The 21,292-nt window shown below is 36.4% G+C and overlaps 2 protein-coding genes across 8 annotated transcripts in view; both read left to right on the top strand.

Annotated features, from left to right (window-relative positions):
• The first annotated feature begins 1,151 nt into the window (after nucleotides 1–1,151).
• Nucleotides 1,152–19,569, top strand: malt3 (MALT paracaspase 3). 2 transcript variants are annotated; one of them, XM_084409713.1, is made up of 15 exons: nucleotides 1,152–1,290; nucleotides 2,148–2,247; nucleotides 2,358–2,479; nucleotides 3,139–3,271; nucleotides 3,490–3,665; nucleotides 3,858–3,954; nucleotides 4,728–4,763; nucleotides 5,187–5,390; nucleotides 8,469–8,646; nucleotides 8,780–8,854; nucleotides 8,951–9,078; nucleotides 14,489–14,638; nucleotides 16,533–16,690; nucleotides 17,238–17,354; nucleotides 18,608–19,569. In XM_084409713.1, the coding sequence occupies exons 2-15, from the start codon at nucleotides 2,238–2,240 to the stop codon at nucleotides 18,941–18,943; spliced, it is 1,920 nt and encodes a 639-aa protein (XP_084265839.1). In that variant the 5' UTR covers nucleotides 1,152–1,290; nucleotides 2,148–2,237; the 3' UTR covers nucleotides 18,944–19,569. The 2 variants fall into 2 exon arrangements, with proteins under 2 accessions (XP_084265839.1, XP_084265838.1); XM_084409712.1 differs by having other exon boundaries at nucleotides 2,355–2,479.
• frmd5a (FERM domain containing 5a) overlaps nucleotides 19,475–21,292 on the top strand; it is a 107,727-nt gene continuing 105,909 nt past the window's right edge. For all 6 annotated transcript variants that reach the window (XM_084409717.1, XM_084409719.1, XM_084409715.1 and 3 more), the window contains exon 1: nucleotides 19,475–20,993. In XM_084409717.1, coding sequence (XP_084265843.1) covers nucleotides 20,889–20,993 — 105 coding nt within the window. In that variant the 5' untranslated portion in view covers nucleotides 19,475–20,888. The remainder of the gene's footprint in view (nucleotides 20,994–21,292) is intronic.

Raw genomic sequence — 21,292 nt, 5'->3', positions numbered from 1 at the left:
AATTTAAAGGTACACTATATAACAAAGCTGCATGTATTTTGCGGAAGAACATTGTTTTGGTTGTGGTTTGGCTCTGCGTGACTGTGGGAATGAAAATGACCCTTCACAATAGATATTTGGTGTGTTCGACTTGAAGCAGCGCTGTCATAGGCCTACACCGATTGCTGAACCACTTCAGGTCAAACACACCAATTGCATAACAATTTATCTGTTCAATAAAATACCTTACTCACCTGTTTAGTAATAAAAAGTCGCTTTTACAACATTTTAAATCCCTGTTCTTGCAATCTCCGAAAAGCCAAGCCAATGCTGATTCTCATTGTATTATGAGCTCTGTCACTTTCCATGATCTATATAAATTAAATAATGAAATAAATGTCTATGGATCAGTGTCTTGTTCTCTTTTTGCCAACAGACTCTCCTGTGTGATTCCCAGGAGGTTCGAGATTTAGCATGTTTAATGTCAAACTTTTAAAGTGCAAACTATCCTATGCCACTGCCAAACATATGATGCAACTTTTCTCTATTTACGGATATGAGGAGACACGCACGTGCAACGTAATTTCCCGCGAAAACCATCCCAACAGGTCATACACGTTTTGGAATAAGTATTGATGATTTATTGCATTTTTTCATTTTGAACAACAAAAAAAGTTACATATAGGCCTAGTGTACCTTTAATCAGATTGCTAAAAACACAAATACAACAATAAAATACAAAAAGGGATCCACAGAACAGCACAACTGCACAAAAAAATAAAACGACACTGTAAAAAGCAAGATATCAGGGTTTAAATGTATTAAAGTTTTTTTTGTGTGTGTGGAAAAACAGAAAATAATGGCTTTGTTTTAAGGCACATACATTTATGAATATAACATTTCCCTGAAATAAAAATATTCAATAAAAACTTAATATAGCCTACATCTTCAATTATTCTACACCAAAAGTTATGTATAAAATTAAGTTTAAACCAATCAGATCAGATCAATAATTAATCATCTTTCCAGCTTTTTAATTACTTTCAAAATGCCGTCAATAAAAAATATATATCTATTTTCAAGGTAGGCTACTGTAGCCTACCTGCTGCTCAACGTGCAGATGTTTGTGGGCGCAACTACACTGAGCACAGCGGTAGTGGGAGGGCCAGTCTGTCATTATTACGGGAAACCATTCATTTTTCAGCCAAACTATATTAGTGTCATGTTGAATATCCACACGCTCTGTGCTTGTTTGCATGAGGAGGTTTAGGAAGGAAGAATGATCGCAGTCTGCAATGAGCACTAGGACAGGTGAGTGTAACACCGAACGACGCCACAAACTAGATGCTGTTACCGTCCGGAGTTGGTTGTCACTTTTAGGGAAGTTGTTACTAATGGTTATGCCTCTCAGGAACTTTAATGGTTTTGAGTCAAACGTTCAAAGTTCAAAACACTCTTAAATAAGTCGTTTTGTGAATTATTTCCGCTAAAAAACTGTATATTTCTTTTTTTTCGAGAGCGAAAATGATTCAATATTTGTTTGTAGCTATGCTTCAAGGTATAGTACAGCATACAGAAATTGACTAAAGTAAATTTACTAGTAAAAGGGTGACAACTTGCCCCAGTCAGAAAATTACTTAAATATTAGTATACATAAAAATCACAAGCTGATATAATTGCTAATGCATTAAGGTATTGTATTGAAGCAGTTGTGTCTTTTTGAAGAATGACAACAGAATGACAACTTTTAAGACCTAATATGCATTTCTGCATTCTATTCACTTACAAAACAACAGATTGTAAACCTAGTAATTTCAAAGTGGCTGACACACTCTCTCTTTATTAAGACTTCTGCATGGATTGACTGTACAAACACTGTTGAAATCAAGATAGGTTTAGCCCAGACAGCAACATAGTGTCAGCCCAAATCTGGTTCATGTGGATTTCACACGGTCCAGATGTGGGCCGGATCTGGTTCATGTGGATTTCACACGGTCCAGATGTGGGCCGGATCTGGGCCGACACTATGTTGCTGTCTGGGAGTTATTTTAACATGTAATCCTTAACACTGGATTGCTTAGCCAGTCTCCATGAATCATTGTTTGGATTTTGAATGCCACTCTTGTTGTTATGGCCACTATTCATACTTCTGTTTTCTTTTTACACAGGTGGTAATATTCTGAAATGACTGACCACCTTAAAAGAGCAACACTATTGCGGTCTAGGCCCTTCTACACTAAAGAGTAGCGCAGACAGTCATGATAACTGGTGTGTATATTAGTATTTTTATGTGTAACTAACTATTATATAATGTTTGCCCCTTTATGAATGTCTACTGTCTAATTTATATATACAATTATATATTTTTTGGGCAGAAGTTGTTATTCTGCAGCAGCCAGTGTCTGTGTGTGTACCACCAAACCATGAGGTGACGTTAAGTGTTCGAGCATTAGGCACTGGTTCATTGAATTATCAGTGGTTTGATAAACAACAGTCAGAGGTTTGTACACTTTATATCCAGTGTTGGGGTTAATGCATTACAAGTAATGTGATCTACGTAATCAGATTACTTTTTTCAAGTGACGAGTAAAGTAACGCATAACTTTAAAATTTAGAGAAATAAGGAGCAAGTGCAGAAGTGTTGTGTGTGAACATGATGGTCATTGTAGATCTGGACTAAATGTGAACTTGCACAAAAACAGATTCAGTATTCCTCAAAATGAATAAAAACAGTGAAATGCAAACTCAGAATATCACTCAGACCTGAATTATTAATTATGTTAAATAATACAAATATACTTTATGTATTTAATCTCACTTTATTAACCAATGTCTGTGCTGCTGACATTTGATGATCCAGGTCAGCCATATTAATAAGCCAAAATGACTTTAGATAAACAGCACATTTGTATTGAATTTGAAATTGAATTGAAGTCCAACGTGAGATAAAGTAAAAGCAAAAGTAACTTAAGTTACTTTTTATGGAAAGTAACGTAACACAATTAGTTACTTTTTTAGGGAGTAACGCAGTATTGTAATGCATTACTTTAAAAAGTAACTTTCCCCAACACTTTTTCCATTTATAAATACTTCTATCAATATTGTGAGGAATATATACCAAAATGTATCAAATAACATTATGCATGTTCATCTTTTCAGATGGAAGGTGGGACAGAGCCTGACCTCACCGTCACCCTCCAGAGATCTGGAAAATATATTTGTAGAGTGAGCGACCTGTACTGTAACTATCAGTTCACAGATTGGGTAAAAGTGCGAATCCTAGACGAACCAGGTACTTTCCATTATCTCGTCTTGTCATTAAGCTTTTTTATTAGCATCTGTATTAAACATCTGGCCTGAAGTCCATGAACCCCTTGTTATTATTCATCCAGATATGCATTATATTGAATCTGACATTGACTTAACAGTGGTTTATTTTGTACGATTTTACTCAATGTGTCCGTTTTAAGACTGTAGTATCTGTTAGATAACGTGATGCATTGTGTTTAGGTGTTTCTCGCTCATGGAGAGGGGAACCCCATATAGTCATTCAACCAATAAGCCAAACAGTAAAACCAGGGGAGACTATCACTCTCAAATGCACAGCTTTTGGAAATCCTGCGCCTGCCTACCAGTGGTACAGAAACGGTTGCATCCTTGCTAAAAAGACTACAGAAACACTCATGGTGAGGCTACTGTAACACTCTTTGTTTCTAGCTGTTTTGTTATCATATCGATTCATTTTTATGTGCAAGTTGGGTTCGGGTTACACAGATCATTGCTTTTAAATTTGGGCAGGATTGACTCAGTGGCACACTTTGTGGAAGTTGTAAGCTGCCTAAAATAATCATGTTTTGCATTTGGTCTTCTTTGTTTAGATAGAAAATGCCAGCGCAGACACTGCTGGTTCATACCTCTGCGCTGTGTCAAATATTCTGGAGGAGAGATGGTCTGAAGCAGCTGAGATTGAGATTGGTAAGAGCCGCCAATGGCTGTTTATGTTAAGCGTTTCAAGCCTATCATTGGCCTACCGTCCACATCCTTCCATTTTGCAATGTTGTTTGTCCAAGACTTTAAGGGCCGTTCACAAAGAACATGTTTTTTGTATTTTGTCTGGAATTATTTTTGGAATTAAACATGAAAAATAAAAGAGTTTTGCATATAGTTTTTTTTATTTTACTTATTACAAAATGTATTTATAGTTCACTGGACAGGATGTAATTATTTTTTAAATAATTCACTGCACTTAAAATTGACTATCCTGGAAAAAGGCAATTTGCATTTTTCACTTTGTTTGGCATCATGATTCGATTTGACTTGTTCATTTACACGGTCAGACCGAAAAGCAATTAAGAAAACCTAAATAAAGGAAACCATCCATTCTTTATCTCTGAGCCATGAATTCTTTGTGGTCATTGTAGTTCCACTATAGTTTAAAATTACTGGTACTTTCCACAATTGGTAGGAGTTAAAGACAATCAGGAACTGAACTGTATTTTGAGTCTAAATAGGTCCCTAGATATATGAGAGTCCAACTAAAGTTAGACTGAAACCAGCTCAAGAGCTTCCCTTTTTCTCGTCACATTACGGAACACAAATAATGTGAGCGTTCTGAGAGTTTTTTCCCCGTTGTGAAACTAGTGGAAAAGCACAAGATATGGGCTTCATGATAACATCCAGTGGAATGGTAACATTTCTTGTTTTCTTTCAACTTTCACCAAAACTTTTTCCTCTGGTTTCCCCCACAGCGCCTCCAGATCTACTACCAACGGCCACTCTTATGGGTAGGTCACAGATGAAAAAAAATTTCAGCTCATGTCTGGTTAAAAATAGACTTCGTACTTACCTGTGTTACACATTACGCCATGTTTCATGTAGGATTCTCACAGTATATATATTTTGATCCACTTCAAATGTTGACTACTTTAGCCTCTAAGTGCCATCTGAAATTTTCTTCTAGAATGATCATTTTTATAAAGCTTGTATATTTAAGTTAAGTAATTTCACTTAAATGACAATTAATAGGTAATTTGCATGGCCATTTAAGTGAAATTATTGAACTTACATATACGAGCTTGATAAAAATGATAATTCTAGAAGAAAATTTCAGATGGCATATATGTGTATATATATGTATATGTGTGTGTGTGTGTGTGTGTGTTTAATACTTTAATAAAAAAAAATATATATATTATTCTTTCTCTAAGCAACTGACAAAGTGGCATTACTGATTGGGAACCTGAACTACAACCACCATCCTGGTCTGATGGCCCCTACCATGGATGTCCATGAGCTGGCCAATCTTCTGCAACAGCTTGGCTTCAGAGTGGTCTCTCTGCTGGATCTCACCCTTCAGGAAATGCAGGCTGCCATTGACAAGTTCTTGCAGCTCTTGGACCCTGGAGTGTATGGTGAGTCACATGCTGTGGGTTTGCTCGAGGAGCCTCTAGGAAATGTCTGGTGTGTTTCATGACTGCTTTAACTGTTAAATATTTTTTCTCACAGGATGTTGGTTTTATACTTGGTGAAAGTTTCAGGTTCCTGGCTACAAAAATTGTTGCCGTTTGCAATACCACGCTAATTTTAATCTTCTGCATTTCTCACTTTGAACCTGTGGTTAACTCATTACCGCTACCTGTTTTCTGATGGAAATTGTTGAGATGGTGGTGGACAATACACAGTCTATTAGAAAAATATTTTAGTGTTGCTCAACAAACATCTCTGTGACGAGTTAGAGGAAGTTCCATCTGAGTGGAAAAAAAGGCTTTGTTTTCCGGTGCTACAGTAGCAGTGAATGTCATGGGTAAAAAAAAAACCCACAGCACTTTCAGCCAAAGGACTTTTTTCAGAACAACATCAGTATGTTGATTGGTTGATAAGAAATGTGTGGGCCGGAGTCTGCCCTGCTGCTTTTATCTGCAGAAACTTGCGGTATAATGTTTTTAGCCAACAGATTTATACAGGTTATTCACCTAACTCACATAGGAATTTCATTCTTAGACTCGTATTGTGACCTGCCTCATAATGAAAATAGTAAAATGGAAAGTGTTAAGTTATTAGTCAACTATTCATGCCTCTGTATTGCTGTGAGATTTCACTGCTGTCATTTTTTCCCACCTGAATTCACTTTCTCTGATTATGACAATATTTCAATATGAAATGCTGATAACTGCTTTAATAGAAATGGTTAGTCACTCACAGCACCATCAAAATATGAAATACTGCTAGTAAAATGATGTAGTTTTCATGTAGTTCAGCTAAAAATCAAGATTCTGTCATCATTGACTCACCCTCATGTCTTGACAAACCTGAATTACTTTTTTCATTTCTTCTTCTGTCACAAAATGTAATTTTTTGGCCATTTCAAGCTGTCAAGGACATAAACGCCTTGTAATAGGATCGTAAAACGGCTCATATGATATAGGCCTATTCCAAATCTTCCAAAGTATGTTGTTATGAGCAAGCTGACGTTTATATTGTTAGTCACTTATAATCTTTGACGCCAGTGCGACCGGATCGATGAGTCATTTGTTTTGTGAACTAGAACAATCGTTTCATTGAAAGTATACTCTCATGAACCTGACCTCTCAGCTTTTTTCATTAACTTAAAAAGTTAATGAAAAGAGTTAATGAAAAAAGCTGAGAAGTCAGGTTCATGAAAGTATCTTTTCATTGAAACGATTTTTTCATGAATGCATCAAGAGCTTCAGTAAACAATGGCTTATTTTTTGGTCCTCGCATAAAGCAGTCATTGAGAAGACTTGGGGCCAGATTTACTAACAGCTTGCACCAACGCAAACCTTCTTTATACGTTAAAAAACTACTGTCAGGATTTACTGGATTAGCGCTGAAGAGGCGTGGACACAATTATTTTTGCGGCTGACCTTCTTACATATGCATTTGTAGAAGTTTCCCTTTCAGGCGCAAAATTTAAGAGAGGAGATATTCAAATGAATCATGCAAGGTGATTTACTAAGGTTTGCGCTCGTCAATTTACTGTTATTTGCGCCATTATTTAACGCCCAAAACTCTATTTTGCGCTGCTCTTGGTAGATTGCGTTGGTCATTACGGAAATTATCCGGCTGTGTCTGTTTTCTTTAAAGGCACAATATGTAACTTTTTTGCTTTAAAAATAGCAAAAATCACTATATCTATGTTATATATATTTTTTAGTTGTGTACTTACATTATCCCGACTGTTTCCAACAACTTTCAAACCAGGAGAAATTTGTAATTTAATTCGAAGACACGTCCCGTTTCTTTATTTCCGTTTTGTCGCCGTCAATGGCGTCATATCCGCGTTGTCCCTGGTTTCCGCTCGTACTGCCATAGCAACCAGAGCTATGAACCAGAGCCCTTTGATAGTAACCAAAGAGACAGACGTGGACAACTGTGTAGTTCGTAATGTCTATCTGCACGCTGTTGTTGTTTCGTTCAAACATTATGGACCATGGCAAGCAGACTTTGGATAAAAAAGGAGAACTAAAACGAGAATCAATATCAGTGCGGTGTTTTCGAGATGCTGAGAGCTCCACGTCCGAGACTTCGACCGCTCCTACATGTACTTTAGTAAACAGATGAGCACATTTACATAAAACTAATCAATGTTATATAGTTCAACAATGATAAAATGTTAGAATATGATCTGTATGTTATTCTAATGTTGATCTAGCTTACTGCTAGTCTCATACAGACAAACTAACACATAAATTTCAACACATTCAAATGCAGTTTAGTGTGATAGTGTAATGTTAGACCAAGTGAAACAGCGCTGCGTTACCTCACAAGTTTAATTTGTCTAATAAACTGACCTGTGAGTAGTAATTCTGCACTTGTGTGTAGTTCAGTAGAATGAAATGTCCTTATTCCTTTTATATCCGCGGTACTCGCGTCGCGTGTGGAGCTGATAGCTGTCTCTTAGCAATCCCGAACTGCTTCATATCACAGTCATGATAAAAACATCGATGTATTCAGTCATCCATAAACATTATTAGATCGGTCGACGTCAAGTTGACGACAAGATCCATAATTCTTAGCAAATGTTGCGTCATCAAACTACGCCTTTGTTATTGTAAAGAGGTTAGCGACCCCTAGCGGCGAAAAAATTACATACTGTACGTTTAATTTGCGATTCATCAAAAGATCACGGTCAGAACTTTCCACTCCAACAGCGCTTTTTTGGATTTGCGCTCTCACGTACTTTGCATACTTTGATACTTTTATCATTTTGCCGCTTGACATCTCAAGTCCATATTCACTGTGATTAAATCGAAAATACTGCCTTGGATATTCTACAAAAATTCTTCTTTTGTTTTCCTTTGGAACAAAGAAAGCCATACAGGTTTGGAATGCCATGAGGCTGTGTAGATGATGACAGAATTTTCATTTTTAAGTAATATTTAAAATAAAAGGTTATGTTGTACATAAGAGTAAGTAAATGTATTGCACAATATTATAGGCCATTGAAACTCCACTTTCTCCTTCCCCAGCTGTTTTTTACTATGCTGGCCATGGCTACGAGCACTCCGGCAGAAATTACCTGGTGGCCATTGACGCTCCGCGACCCTACCGCACTGAAAACTGTGTGTGCGTACAGAGAGTGATGCTCAGTATGCAGGAGAGAAAAGCCCAGCTCAACGTCATCCTCCTGGACACCTGCAGAAAATGGTAGGCCTGTAGAAACATTATGAACATGTGCGTCTTACTGTTTGCCAGAAAGCGAATAAAAGTATCTTGAATTCCAGATTCTTGGAATAGTTTCGGAAATATTAAAAGATAATAATTATTTTATATCTTCCAGGTACAAACAAAAAGGTCCTCCCTCTGAAATTAAGCCTTTGGCTCCTCTGGGAAACACTGTGTATGGGTACGCCACGTAAGTACTGTCATAACTAAGTGACAATTCTTCTAAGCCTTAATCAAAACATCCGATTGCGTTCTTCTTGTGTACTCATGCTGTTTGCTCCTACAGGAGTGAAGATGCTGAGGCTTTCGAGGTCCAGGATGGTGGCAAAAGCACAGGGATCTTCACCAAGTACCTGAACAAACATGTCTTACAGCCAGAGAGGGTGACCCGTGTCTTGGAGCAGGTCTCTGAGGGTGAGTGCTCCTACCAGCACTCTTCTGTTACAAATCTTAAAGGTGCATTACGCGCTTTCTGAGAAACAAACACGCACCTCCCTTCATTGTTCCCAAAATGGACGAACATGCATTGCAAGAGAGGATGTCTCATTCCTCAAAGCAAAATAATTCTTTGTGAAAATAAAGCAGAGATGACAAGGAAGAACAAAAAATGACCATACAGTACACAAGAGTGTATATTATATATATTGTTAGTCGCCAGCAGCACATCAGCCCCAGACAAACAATGACACTCAAAACTGTCCTGTTTCTATAGCTAACATTACAACAAAAGCATGTCTTGGTTCTGTGAAACATTAGCAAAACCAATGTTACTCACGCATGGAGCAGAAACAACGCAACCTCTGCGTCTGTTTTCAGGCCTTCCCGCTTAGGTCTCTCCAGCGCTGACAAGCTTTTCTAATATCAGCGTGGGTCTTAAACTCCTTGTCTGATCACAACCCTTCTTCTTCCAGTGAGATTCCTCTGATCTTTTCTCTTTCTACACTCTTTCTTCAAATCTCCCTCTTGCTCGCTTTCTCCTCCCACATCATGAGTGGACACGCCCCCTACTGCTCATTTTGTCTACAAGTGTGTTGTGCTTTGTCTGATCCACTTTCAGCATTTCTCAGAAATCACTTACTGCACCTTTAAGAAAGGCTTGGACTACTGGAGTTTTAGGCGGATTAATCCTTAATTTACTCTTTTCCATGACCTTGGTTGGTTCCAAATGATCTTGTAATGTGATGTATTTACTAATCAAATGTTATCTCCCGATCTGCCTGGAGACACATCTGGACTGCCCTGATAATATCAAACATGTTTGGGTTACACGGTGTCATTGTTACAGTGTAATTATACCTTTAAGTACTGAGTAATATTAATTAACAACATGTACTTACTTACTATAGGGTTAGGGTAGGATTAGGATTTGGTTGAGGGTTAGTTGCATGTAATGTTAATGTTATTACTATGGTAAGTACATGTAACATGTGTAACAAGGACACTGTAAAATAAAGTGTTACCCATGTTTGATATTTTAGTTTTTTAAATCGGGTTGATTATGACTATGATTACGTCAGTGCTTTCACAATAGCCAATGAGAGACAAGTCTATGAGGAGACAGAAATGAATGATAGAACTTTTCACATGTCAACCACGAAACAAGCTGCTGCACAGCGGAGATAGAGGAACAGTTTGTGGAAGTGTGGCAACATCCCGACTGCTTGTATAACGTGTCTTCGAAAACTTAACACAATCGCCTCAGTTTTTAAACGTACCAACTAGTGCTAGTAAACATTAGCTGTTGAAACGTCAATAACTATCTGCTGCATACATATGACGAGATCACATGAGAGACCATGCGAGATCACCTGATCCACTCCATCTGGCATGATAATCTTAATCTTGTAGTGTGTGTGATGTGCCCCAATTTTAAGTCTTGTAGTGTGTGCATGTTTGAGAGTTGTGAAATCTGTGAAGATTCTCCGTATGTGCAAGATGCAACCAGATTTCATAGTTGTTTAGGATTAAAAACTCTCGTAGTCTGAGCCTAGCATTAGTGAGCCGCCTTACTACCTACTGCCTACATAGTCAGCAGCACCCTTCTAAGGGTGCGTGAGGTCATATTTATCATTGTTTGGTGAAATACAGTAGTTTCAATGGAAATCCACTCGATCACATGGATGAAATGAAACAGAATTTGGGAAAAAATAAAATTTCATAGGGCATCATAGGGGAATCTTGATACGTTAATGTAATGATTAAACTTCAAAAGGCGATGATTTAGCTAAATGAGTCATAGAAGTTCAGATCAAACACTAACCAGAACGTTTGATCAATAGCAAAACAACGCTTCCGTGCAAGCACTATAATGACAAGATATTATTATATTACATCATACTTCACAACTGGTTGACATCTACTTTGTGCCAGACATTGGTTTCCTTCCTTGATCCGTACCCTCCACGGCATGATGTGAACATGGATTTATGTTTTAAGGGTTGAGATAATCCCCTCTCTCCCTGCAGAGGGCTTATTTGGTCGTTTGATTGGTCTCTTTGGTAACAGCTCTTGGCTTTTTATATTGTAGCTGCCAAGGCATGTGACCTCATTCTCTGGCTGCTGTGCTCAGGTGGGGGAAATTTGAGAGCGCTTAACCTAGGGACGGCTGCTGGTTTGCTCCACTTACCCCCCGCTTCGTCTCGTATGCTTGTTGCTCTGTCTGCACCCTGTCCCACAACCATTATCACTGTGTTTGTCATGCCCACAAGTACAAGACGACTGCCTTTCTCAATAACGATCATAAATCAATGCTTCGGCACTTGTTACTGTGAAGCACAACTTACGGCATTGCGCTCTAAAGCATTTTAGTGTGGATTTACAGTATATTCCTGGCTACTGGTTTCTGTACTGATATAGTTGGGTTTTTTTCTTCAGGAGAAGTAGTCAAATTAATGGTAACATTTTATTTTTGATGTTCCCCTTTAGAAATTCTGTTGACCAGTGCCGGTCCTCCCTATACGCAAAGTGCGCAAGTTGCGTAGGTCCCCCGAACCACCAGGGGTCCCCCTTGCTCTTAAAATGATTTAATGACTAGGGCTGTGTTTTAGTTTTAGTTTCATTTTTTTTATTTTGTTTTCCAGCGATTATGAAAACACAATGCTGCGTTCTGTTCCATTCCTTTAAAGCGGTGAGCTGTCACCCTTCCTACGTAACATACAAATCAATCAAATCAAATCGTGAAACTTGACTGTCGTAATATATAATCTCCTGCTGGACGTGGATACTAAAAAAAGAGTTAAGCGTATTGAGCTGCGAAAGAGACTCTGTTCCTCAGGTGTCTTTCCAACGCATTCTCATCCTAGGGCGTCATATACTGACGCTTTTGACATTTCGTCTACATCGAACGCACATGGCACCCTTTAGCGTCAATATGACACGCACAGAGCTTGGTTCGGTTATGGGTAGGTTTAGGTCTGGGGTAGGGTTAGGGTTAGACCGCTAGGAGGCGCCTTCTGGCCCATATCTATCTGCGTCTCATATTGATGCTAAAGGGTGCCATGTGCGTTCGATGTAGACGAAATGTCAAAAGCGTCAGTGTATGACGCCTTGGGATGAGAACGGGCTGGTCTTTCTGTGCGCGCACTCCAGGACAATGCGAAATGCGGACTAGTATAGGCTACTTAAACTGAGAAATACACACAAATATGTCAGTTTTCACTTAAACAGTCAGTTATGTCCTAATGTAAGTGAACATAGGTCTAAACAGTTGGGAAGTAATCGAATGCGTGTCAGTGTATTAGATCTGTGCATTTAGTCTTAAAGTGACAGCAGCCTAATAAAACTGCTGCGGTCTGCCTTTTAATGTTAATCAAACAAAAAAAGGAAACGTGTCATTCACTGTTCTTCACTAAATTACTTTAGTAACTTTAATAATAATCAGTGTATTTTATTTTGATTAATCAATTTATGTTGGCTATTTTTTTAGTAGGCTAAACTACTTTTCTTCATTTTTTTTATTGTATTACTGAGTGCTTCAACTCAGTTGTTTGTTGACCGTGAAACTTCTCTGAAAGAACAGATTAATGGGTTGGGGGTCATTTGGGTTTTTTTTTATGAACGCACTGACAGGGGCCCCATCACAAAGTTTTGCTTAGGGCATGGGCGTCAGTTTGGTTTGAAATGTGCTGGGGACAGAAATGTATATAAAAATGTGATGATGTCCGACTTGTTTTATGAAGAAGAAAGCCTTAAGTTTTCAAAAAGCATTAGACATAATGACCCACTATTCTGCTTCATAAGTAGGCTACCATGTTGACAATATGACATGACGTGGTTTAATGTACCTAAACAATGATTACCAAATTTATCTCTCATATTGCTCCTCATAACCACTGAAAACTGTCAAAAAATTCTAACCCAAAGTCCAATTATTATGGACGTTATCTGACATTAAGCATTAATTCTGCTTCAGATTTTCAGCAGGGCAGCGGAGCGGCTGTGGGTTGACTCCCCACGGTTCTCATGGGGTTTATATATAAGTCCTAACGTGAAAAAGCTTTACGTGGTTTAATGTACCTAAACAACGATCACCAAATTTCTCTCTCATATTGCTCCTCATAACCACTGAAAACTGTCAAAATGGTGGGTACAAAATGACTCATGACGAAATCTGGTGGGTACGCGTACCAAAATCGACGCCTATGGCTTAGGGCCCCCAGAAGTTTAGAAACGGCACTGCTGTTGACTATAAGTAACTTGGCAACTACATGTCAACTAACTCTCATTAGACTGTCTGCTTAATATCTGCTAACACTTTATTTTGATGCTCTTTTAACAGACATTTACTGACTAGAAGTAACTTTACAAATACATGTCAACTTATTCTATCAAACCTAACTCTACCCCTAACAGTATACTAATACTCTTATCAGAGTTAATTGACATGTAGGTAAAAACTTACTCATAGTCGACAGAATCGAAATGGTGCAACCCAACTGGTTAATAAAGTAATGTATTTCGGTAAGATCTTTTATTGTTTTTGAAAGACGCCTCTAATGGTCACAGAGGCTGTTTTTATTTGATCAGAAATACAGCAAAACAGTAACATTGTGAAATATTCCTACAATTTAAAATAATTGTTTTCTATTTTAATATATTATTATTATTATTAATGTTGAAAAAAGTTGCTTAATATTTTTGTGGAAACTGTGATAGATTTTTTTCTCAGGATTTTTTGATGAATAGAAAGCTCAGATGAACAGCATTTATATGAAAACTAAATAATTTGTAACATTATAAATGCTTTACTGTAAACTTTGATCAGTGTAATGCATCCTTGCTGGGAAAAAAAAAACTCTTACTGACCCCAAACTTTTGAATTGTAGTATAAATGTTAAATAAATCAAAATAAAAAAATTAAAAAAATTAGCAATATACAGTAAATAAAATTAAATATTACCTAATATTATTATACAATACAATAATATTGTATTATTATACAATATGTTTTTGTTTTACAGTGTCCTGTTGTGGTACTATAGAAAATGACCAAGCTTTTACAGTAAAATTGTATGCATTATTTTGTGACATTACGATTGTAAAATCCTGTCAGTCAAAAACAGCATCTAGTCCATTCTTCTTATTTGAGAGCAGAACATGCTGAAAATGTAATAGGCGTTTGTAATATTTCTTTTAGCAAGTTCACTTCATTTTTTAACTTCCCGTTTGACTGAACAACTTGCCGAGTCATGTTTGCGTCATGTTTCAGTGTATGATGGCCACTGATCACATGGCAAAAGGGACCGCAACTGCGTAGATCATATATTTATTACTTATAGGAGAAAGTATCCTCTGGTTTATAATGAAAGCTTTTGTTCTCTTCCAGATCTGGGAAAGGACCCACTGGTACGTGGAAGGCAGGTCGTAGAGATCAGGCACACTCTGACAGAGCCACGGGCCTTGACCGATCCTGTGCAAGCGTCCGGACACAGCATGGAGCTCCGGCGACGGGATGCTTGTTGGAAACAGGCTAATGGTATTTCGATTTTTATATTATTTTTTAAAAAACAACTTCATATTGTCATCAGAGGTCCTTTTCTTACATGTATCTTGTGTAAACTAACCAACAGAAATAACCTTTATTATTAAAGGAGTTAAGTCCTTCATCTTTATTTTCGACCTGAATTCCACTTATACTAATAAAGTATTTCTTTCTTTCTTTTTAATCTTACCGAAAACTTTTGAGTGGTAATGTATCATGATTTCCACAAAAATATTAAGCAGCACAATCTGTTTTATACAGAAATGATAATGATTTCTGCTGGATCATGTGACACTGAACCCTGGATTAATGGCTGCTTTACCATCACAGGACTAAATTATATTTTTAAATATATTTAAATAGGAAACATATTTTAAAATGTAATAATATTTCGGCATTTTACCATTTTTACTGTATTTTTTTCATCAAATTAATGCAGCCTTGGTGAACAAAAGAGACGTCTTTCAAAAATACATGTAAAAAACAAACGTTTCACCGGTAGTGTATAATGTGAGTAAAGGTCTCATGTACCAAAAATGATATTTTAGATTTATGGTACATAACAATTTTCCACCCTCTTTTTGACTAAGAATTCAGTGGGCGAATTGAATTGAATTGAAATGAATTCAGTCAGCCTTGGTGAACAAAAGAGACGTCTTTCAAAAATATATGTAAAAACTATGTGTACTTTTAAGATCTTCATTTAAAAGAATGTTCTCTACATTAATCTTGCATAACACATTGGCCTCTTTTATTTAAAAGATCAAGGAAATTTCTATTTTTGATTCCTGATGTGAACCCTTTGAAATGCTATCTTCAACATCAGTGATGATAAAGCAGATTTTGAATGCAATGGAAAATAAGTCGTTGTCTGTGTCAGTGCCCACACTCAAAAGTGCTCCATCACCCGTAACATCACAGTTTGTGACTTCCTCTTTTGTGGGTTAGATTGTGATGTATGACTCATGGTAAGAGCACCGCTGAGGGATCATTCATAACCATGTGTCTGCATTAAAAGGAAATAGATGTCCTCCCAAAAAGTGCCGAATTGCCACCAGTGAGCTGACTTCAACTGATTCCATTTTTCACTTTAGACTGTGACAGCTTTTATTTGACAAGTTAAACAGCTTAAACAGCTCTCATTTAAATATGAAACGTGCATTCTGACACCTTTACACATGCTTGCATGTATCAGCATACACAGTATTACTATATTGACCACAGGAGAGTTAAATATGTTTAAATGTTTGTATTTCTTTTTCTTTATTAGTCTCTTATTCTCACCAAGGGTGCATTTGTTTGATCAAAAATACAGTAAAACAGTAATTTTGTGAAATATTGTTGAATTTATTATTGAAACTGTTTTATATATTTTTTTTATATATATGTTAAAATGTAATTTATTCCTGTGATGGCAAATTATTCAAGTCTTCAGTGTCACATGATCCTTCAGAAATCATTCTAATAAGATGATTTGCTGCTCAAGAAACATTTCTTATTATTATCAATGTTGAAAACATTTGTATTTTGTGGAAACTGATACATTTTTTTCAAGTTTCTTTGATGAATAGAACGTTTCAAAGAACAACATTTATTTGAAATTTGATAAGTAAAAATTCCTTGCGGAATAAAACGATTAATTTCTTTAAAGAAAAAGAAAAATCGTACAAACTTTTGAATAACAGTGTACAAGGCCTTTTATTATAAATAGTCATAATATAGCAGCACTACATCTTACTTTTGTAGTGACACATATAATAGTTATACTGTATATACTTATCTACTTAATGGTCTTTGTTATGTGTGTTTCCTGTTTTTTCCCCTAATGATGTAAATGAATCTAGTTTGCATTGCTGTGTATTTATGTGTATGGTGATGTTTTCCGCAGTTCTTCCTGGCCGAAGATCTCTGGACTTTAAGCGCTGTGGTGTTAAGGTGGAGCTCAGTTTCTCTGCCCTTTTTTCCAACGTCCTGGTTGTGTTCGGTATAGTGAGGAACACAAACGCCGTGGCCCAGGACTGCACTCTGATTCTTGAGAGTCAACCAGTGAGTCGCAGCTTTTCATGTCCTCTTTTGCTGACGCAAACGCATACACATGCATAGAGAAGGAGGATATGAGAGTCGAGATGGGAGACCAGAAGAGGAAAGAGAGCGGATTCTGTTGTGTTTTGTATTTGAATTTGCCTCTTAAACTCCTCCAAACTTATGACTGTAATATGGAGGTTCATGCATGCAATGGCACTGGCACATCTATCTATCTATCCATATACATATATATTATACATACATACAGGAAAATAGATATGGTTTTTGTTGCAGTTTTATTAGCACAAAAGATTTAACATTAGAGACTTGATTTTTATTGCTCTTCTGCAAATGTGGTTTACTAGTGTTAAAGGAGTTCAACAGAAAGAAAGAACAGTAGGATGACTTTAAAACAAAACTGTGAGTCTACTGACCTCTAGGGGTGAAAAGTCTAATACTTCCTTGTGTACATTAACAGCACGACGGTCACTTTACCTGGCTCTATAGTGCCTGTTTGTTTGATTACAGTCTAAATGGTGATATATTTTTATTTTATTTTTATTTTTAGCAAATGCAAGACATTTTCTCAGCGTCTGGCAGATCGGAAGAAATGGACTCTCTCCTGGTGAGCATCGGTGAAACTCCTGACTGCACCCTCAGATTATGTTGCCTTCAAAGACTCCAGGTACATTTAAGGAGGTTTTCTCTTTAAAATAGATCTGAAATGCATTTTAAAACATTGTGAAATTAAATGAAATACATGTTCAGTTTAAAAAGACTTGGTTGCCAACTGGTCAATCACAAATCCAAAATGGGTCACATGTTTATTCTGTCAAGTCAAGCCACTTTTATTTATATAGCGCTTTATACAGTACATAATTATTTCAAAGCAGCTTCCCAGTGATACATTTAATGATGCAAACAGAATTCAATTCTGCTGTAAAGCAGCTCTAAAAAGACAATAGTGTCATTGTTCAGGTTCAATTCAGTTTGGTTCAATAACTGTGTAAACTTTGTCCATTATGAAATGGGTTCAATTCAGCTATAAAGCAGCTCTGTAAAACACAGTAATGTCATCGTTCTCGTCCAATATGTGTCAGTGCAGTCTTTATTGCTGAATATTATATTCTGGAGAGCATGTAATATGCAAATGATAAAATGCAACCCATCATTTAATTATGCATAGTTAGGTTAGTTATGCATATTCACTTTTAAAATAAAAATATCACAATGCATATTGTGTGGTGGGACACAGAGAAACCAAACATGTATATTATATTATATTATATTATATTATATTATATTATATTATATTATATTATATTATATTATATTATATTATATTATATTATATTATATTATATTATATTATATTATGTAAAGCTTAAGGTCAGATTTGTTAACATTAATGCATTAGTTAACATGAACTAACTATGAGCAATAATATTTTTACAGCATTACTTGACCTTAATATTAGTTAATAAAAATATAATTCTTCATTGTTAACGATACAACTTTTGATTTAAAAAATGTATTAGTAAGTGTAGAAATTTACATGAACTTAGATAAATAAATGCTATAGAATTATTGTTTATTGTTAGTTCATTTAAACTAATGTAGTTAACTAATGTTAACAAATTAAACCTTATTGTAAAGTGTTAACATATGTAATATTATATAAATAGATTATATAATATGTTATAATATAATGTTATAATGCAATATAATATTTTATATATATATATATATATATATATATATATATATATATATATATATATATATATGATATGATATGATAATATATGATGTGATATGATATATGATATGGCATATCACATAATATCACATCATAATAATGTTATATATGGATGTCAAAAATATAGTTTAAAGCCATTTATGAAATGCAATTTATTCAACGTTCTCTGAAACTTTTAGGGATCTCTGGTGATCAAGGTGAAATTGCACTACACCCAGACACAAACTAAAGAACGTCTCACTGAGAGTAAAGAGCTGGACATAGGCAGACCTCTCATCGCCTCCTGCAAGATGAATCAGATGAAGCCGGTGGACAGGAGACAAGAAGCGTTCGTCCATTCTGTGGACCACATACCCAACATAAGATGGCCTCATCATCAGAGCCATCCTCGAGCTGGTCGGCCCTACACACGCAAGGCTGAGAACCGATTACAGAGCTCAGCCAAATCCAGCTCCATGAGCAGCAATGAACCAGAGGAGAATGATGAAAATGACTCGAATGAATTCACTATGTGACGTTCCTTCTTTTTACAAACACACAGTAAGGCTTTGTTTTGATCCAACAAAGGATTTTCTTACATTAATTGTTTACTTTTTGCCTACTAATTATGAATTGTGATAAAAGTGTGTGTGTGTGTGTGTGTGTGTTTGAGAGGGAGAGAGAGAAAGAGAGAGCAATAGAAGGAAGAAGTTCTCATGCTAATGTAGAAATATTTATATCTAATTGTTGTAAATCAAATCAAGTGTAATATTCTTAAAATGCTACTTCTGGAGTTTCCCTGTGTGATCAAATTTCACATTCAAATGCAGTCTAGGAATTGATATCGATATTAAAATCATTAGATATATTAATTCATTTGTAGAATTTGTGTAAAAATGCAGTCACATTTCTGTGATATTTTATGAAAAACATGGTGATGGGATAGAGGAAGTATTTAGGTCATAAATTCATTTCTATTTTCAGTTACACCAAACTATTCATATTTAGTGATGTTATTTTAGGTTGCATGAAACAAAAGAAACAGAATACATACAATTATAGATTGTTTATGCAACAAAGATGATCTACAGTATTTATTCAATACCACAGGACCACATACATAAGACACTTGTACTTATAGACACATTAATAAACAGATTTTAAAAGTAGATGTTTTCAGTGTTTTTGTTTGTTTTGATTGATAAAATGTGTGAAATTTGAGCATTTTGAAATGTTGCATATGACAAACTGCCATTTTTAAAATAACAAAAACCCTACATATCTCCCAATATAGTTTTCTAAATCATTATGAATCTTGAACGAACACAATATATAATATAACACAACTTTTTCTAGTTCACAAAATTCACAAGTACCGTATATTCAATTTATAACTTTTCAATAAGTGTGTAGCCAGAAAAATCTTATCAGCCAGAGATCTTATAATCTCGATATTTCGTAAGATACTTGTTCGATTTTGTTATTGATGCATACTAGAGTCATACTGCCAAACACAGAAGAAAATGATTCGATTACACTTTATTTTAATGTGTCCCTGTTACAGTGTAAAGAACTGAGTAATCGTAATTAACTACATGTACTTACTATTGGGTTAGGGTAGGATTAGGGTTTTGGGTTACACTTTATTTTAAGGTGTCATCAGTGTGATTACATATATGAGTAGCCTACTGACGAATAATAAACAACATTTTTGACACTTTTTTGACACCATTGAGATGACTGGAAAAAAGTGTCCCAATCAACCTACTTACTATAGTGTCAGGGTATTATTTTGTTTTGGTTGAGGGTTAATTGCATGTAAATATGCATAATTTACTGTTATATAAGTATATGTAACATAATGTAACAAGGACACTGTAAAATAAAGTTTTACCGGGTTTTGTTTAGGGTTAGTTGTATGTAATTATGCCCAATTTATAGTTATTACTATAGTAAATACATGTAACAAGGACATATTAAAATAAAGTGTTACCGATTATTGCTGCAGAAAAATAAGAGTATTTCCTTATAACCTTACTACCTTTGTCCAGCATGTTATTGGACAACAATGACCTCCAAATACGCAGCACCACCCCAATCTTTCATTGTCCATTTCAAACGAGTCCTTATTTTGAGAGCGTAACCATTGGCTAGAAGGAGTGTCAATCAGCTTCTCTGGTCCCGCCCCCTTGCTCAAATATCAAGCGGTGAATGGTCAACAGACGGGCTTTTCTGCTACTGTCTGCTCGTGCTCGGTAACCACAGACTTCAGCTGGACCTGGATGCGTGCGTGCTGGAGGAACCTGTTCGCAATAACCAACAATAAAACGCCCGCGGCGTTCATGTCATCGGAGAAAGATGCTGTCGGCTTCGGTTAGCACGTTTTACCTGGGCGACCGGAGAGTTTGGTCGATGTGACATTGCTTGAGCTTTTTTTTTGTTCTGGTCCTGGACGCAGAGCAGCGATCGTGCGGTGAGAAGATGATGTTGAGTCGGCTGATGAGTGGCAGCGTCAGAAACCTGGAGCGAGAATACTTGTGCACGGTCAGACTGCTGGATGATACGGAGTATACCTGCACAATTCAGGTCAGTCTCATCAGCACAGGTGCTGCCGAAATACAGCGATCAGCAGACCTTTTGTTGCAGGCTGGGAGAAGCGTGCGCAGTGGGTTTAATAGCAGGTGCCAGCAGCATCCCCCCTAAACCCGGCAGGTTACTTCTAAGTGCTGCAATGCTCGTTTCAATCGAAAAAGTCTTACAACAACAGATTGTTTTCGGGCTTGTTTTGCTCTCATCCTTCATGACTATTGTTGATGATGTGTTGCATTCCCATAAATCAGAACACCACACACTGAAGTGCTGCTATACTGGAATCTGGTCTGTTT

The sequence above is a fragment of the Rutilus rutilus genome (assembly GCF_951802725.1).
Source record: "Rutilus rutilus genome assembly, chromosome: 5".
NCBI classification, from domain to species: Eukaryota; Metazoa; Chordata; class Actinopteri; order Cypriniformes; family Leuciscidae; genus Rutilus; species Rutilus rutilus.
The sequence above is the reverse complement of the archived record's forward strand: the minus strand, read 5'-3'. Positions and strand labels throughout refer to the sequence as shown.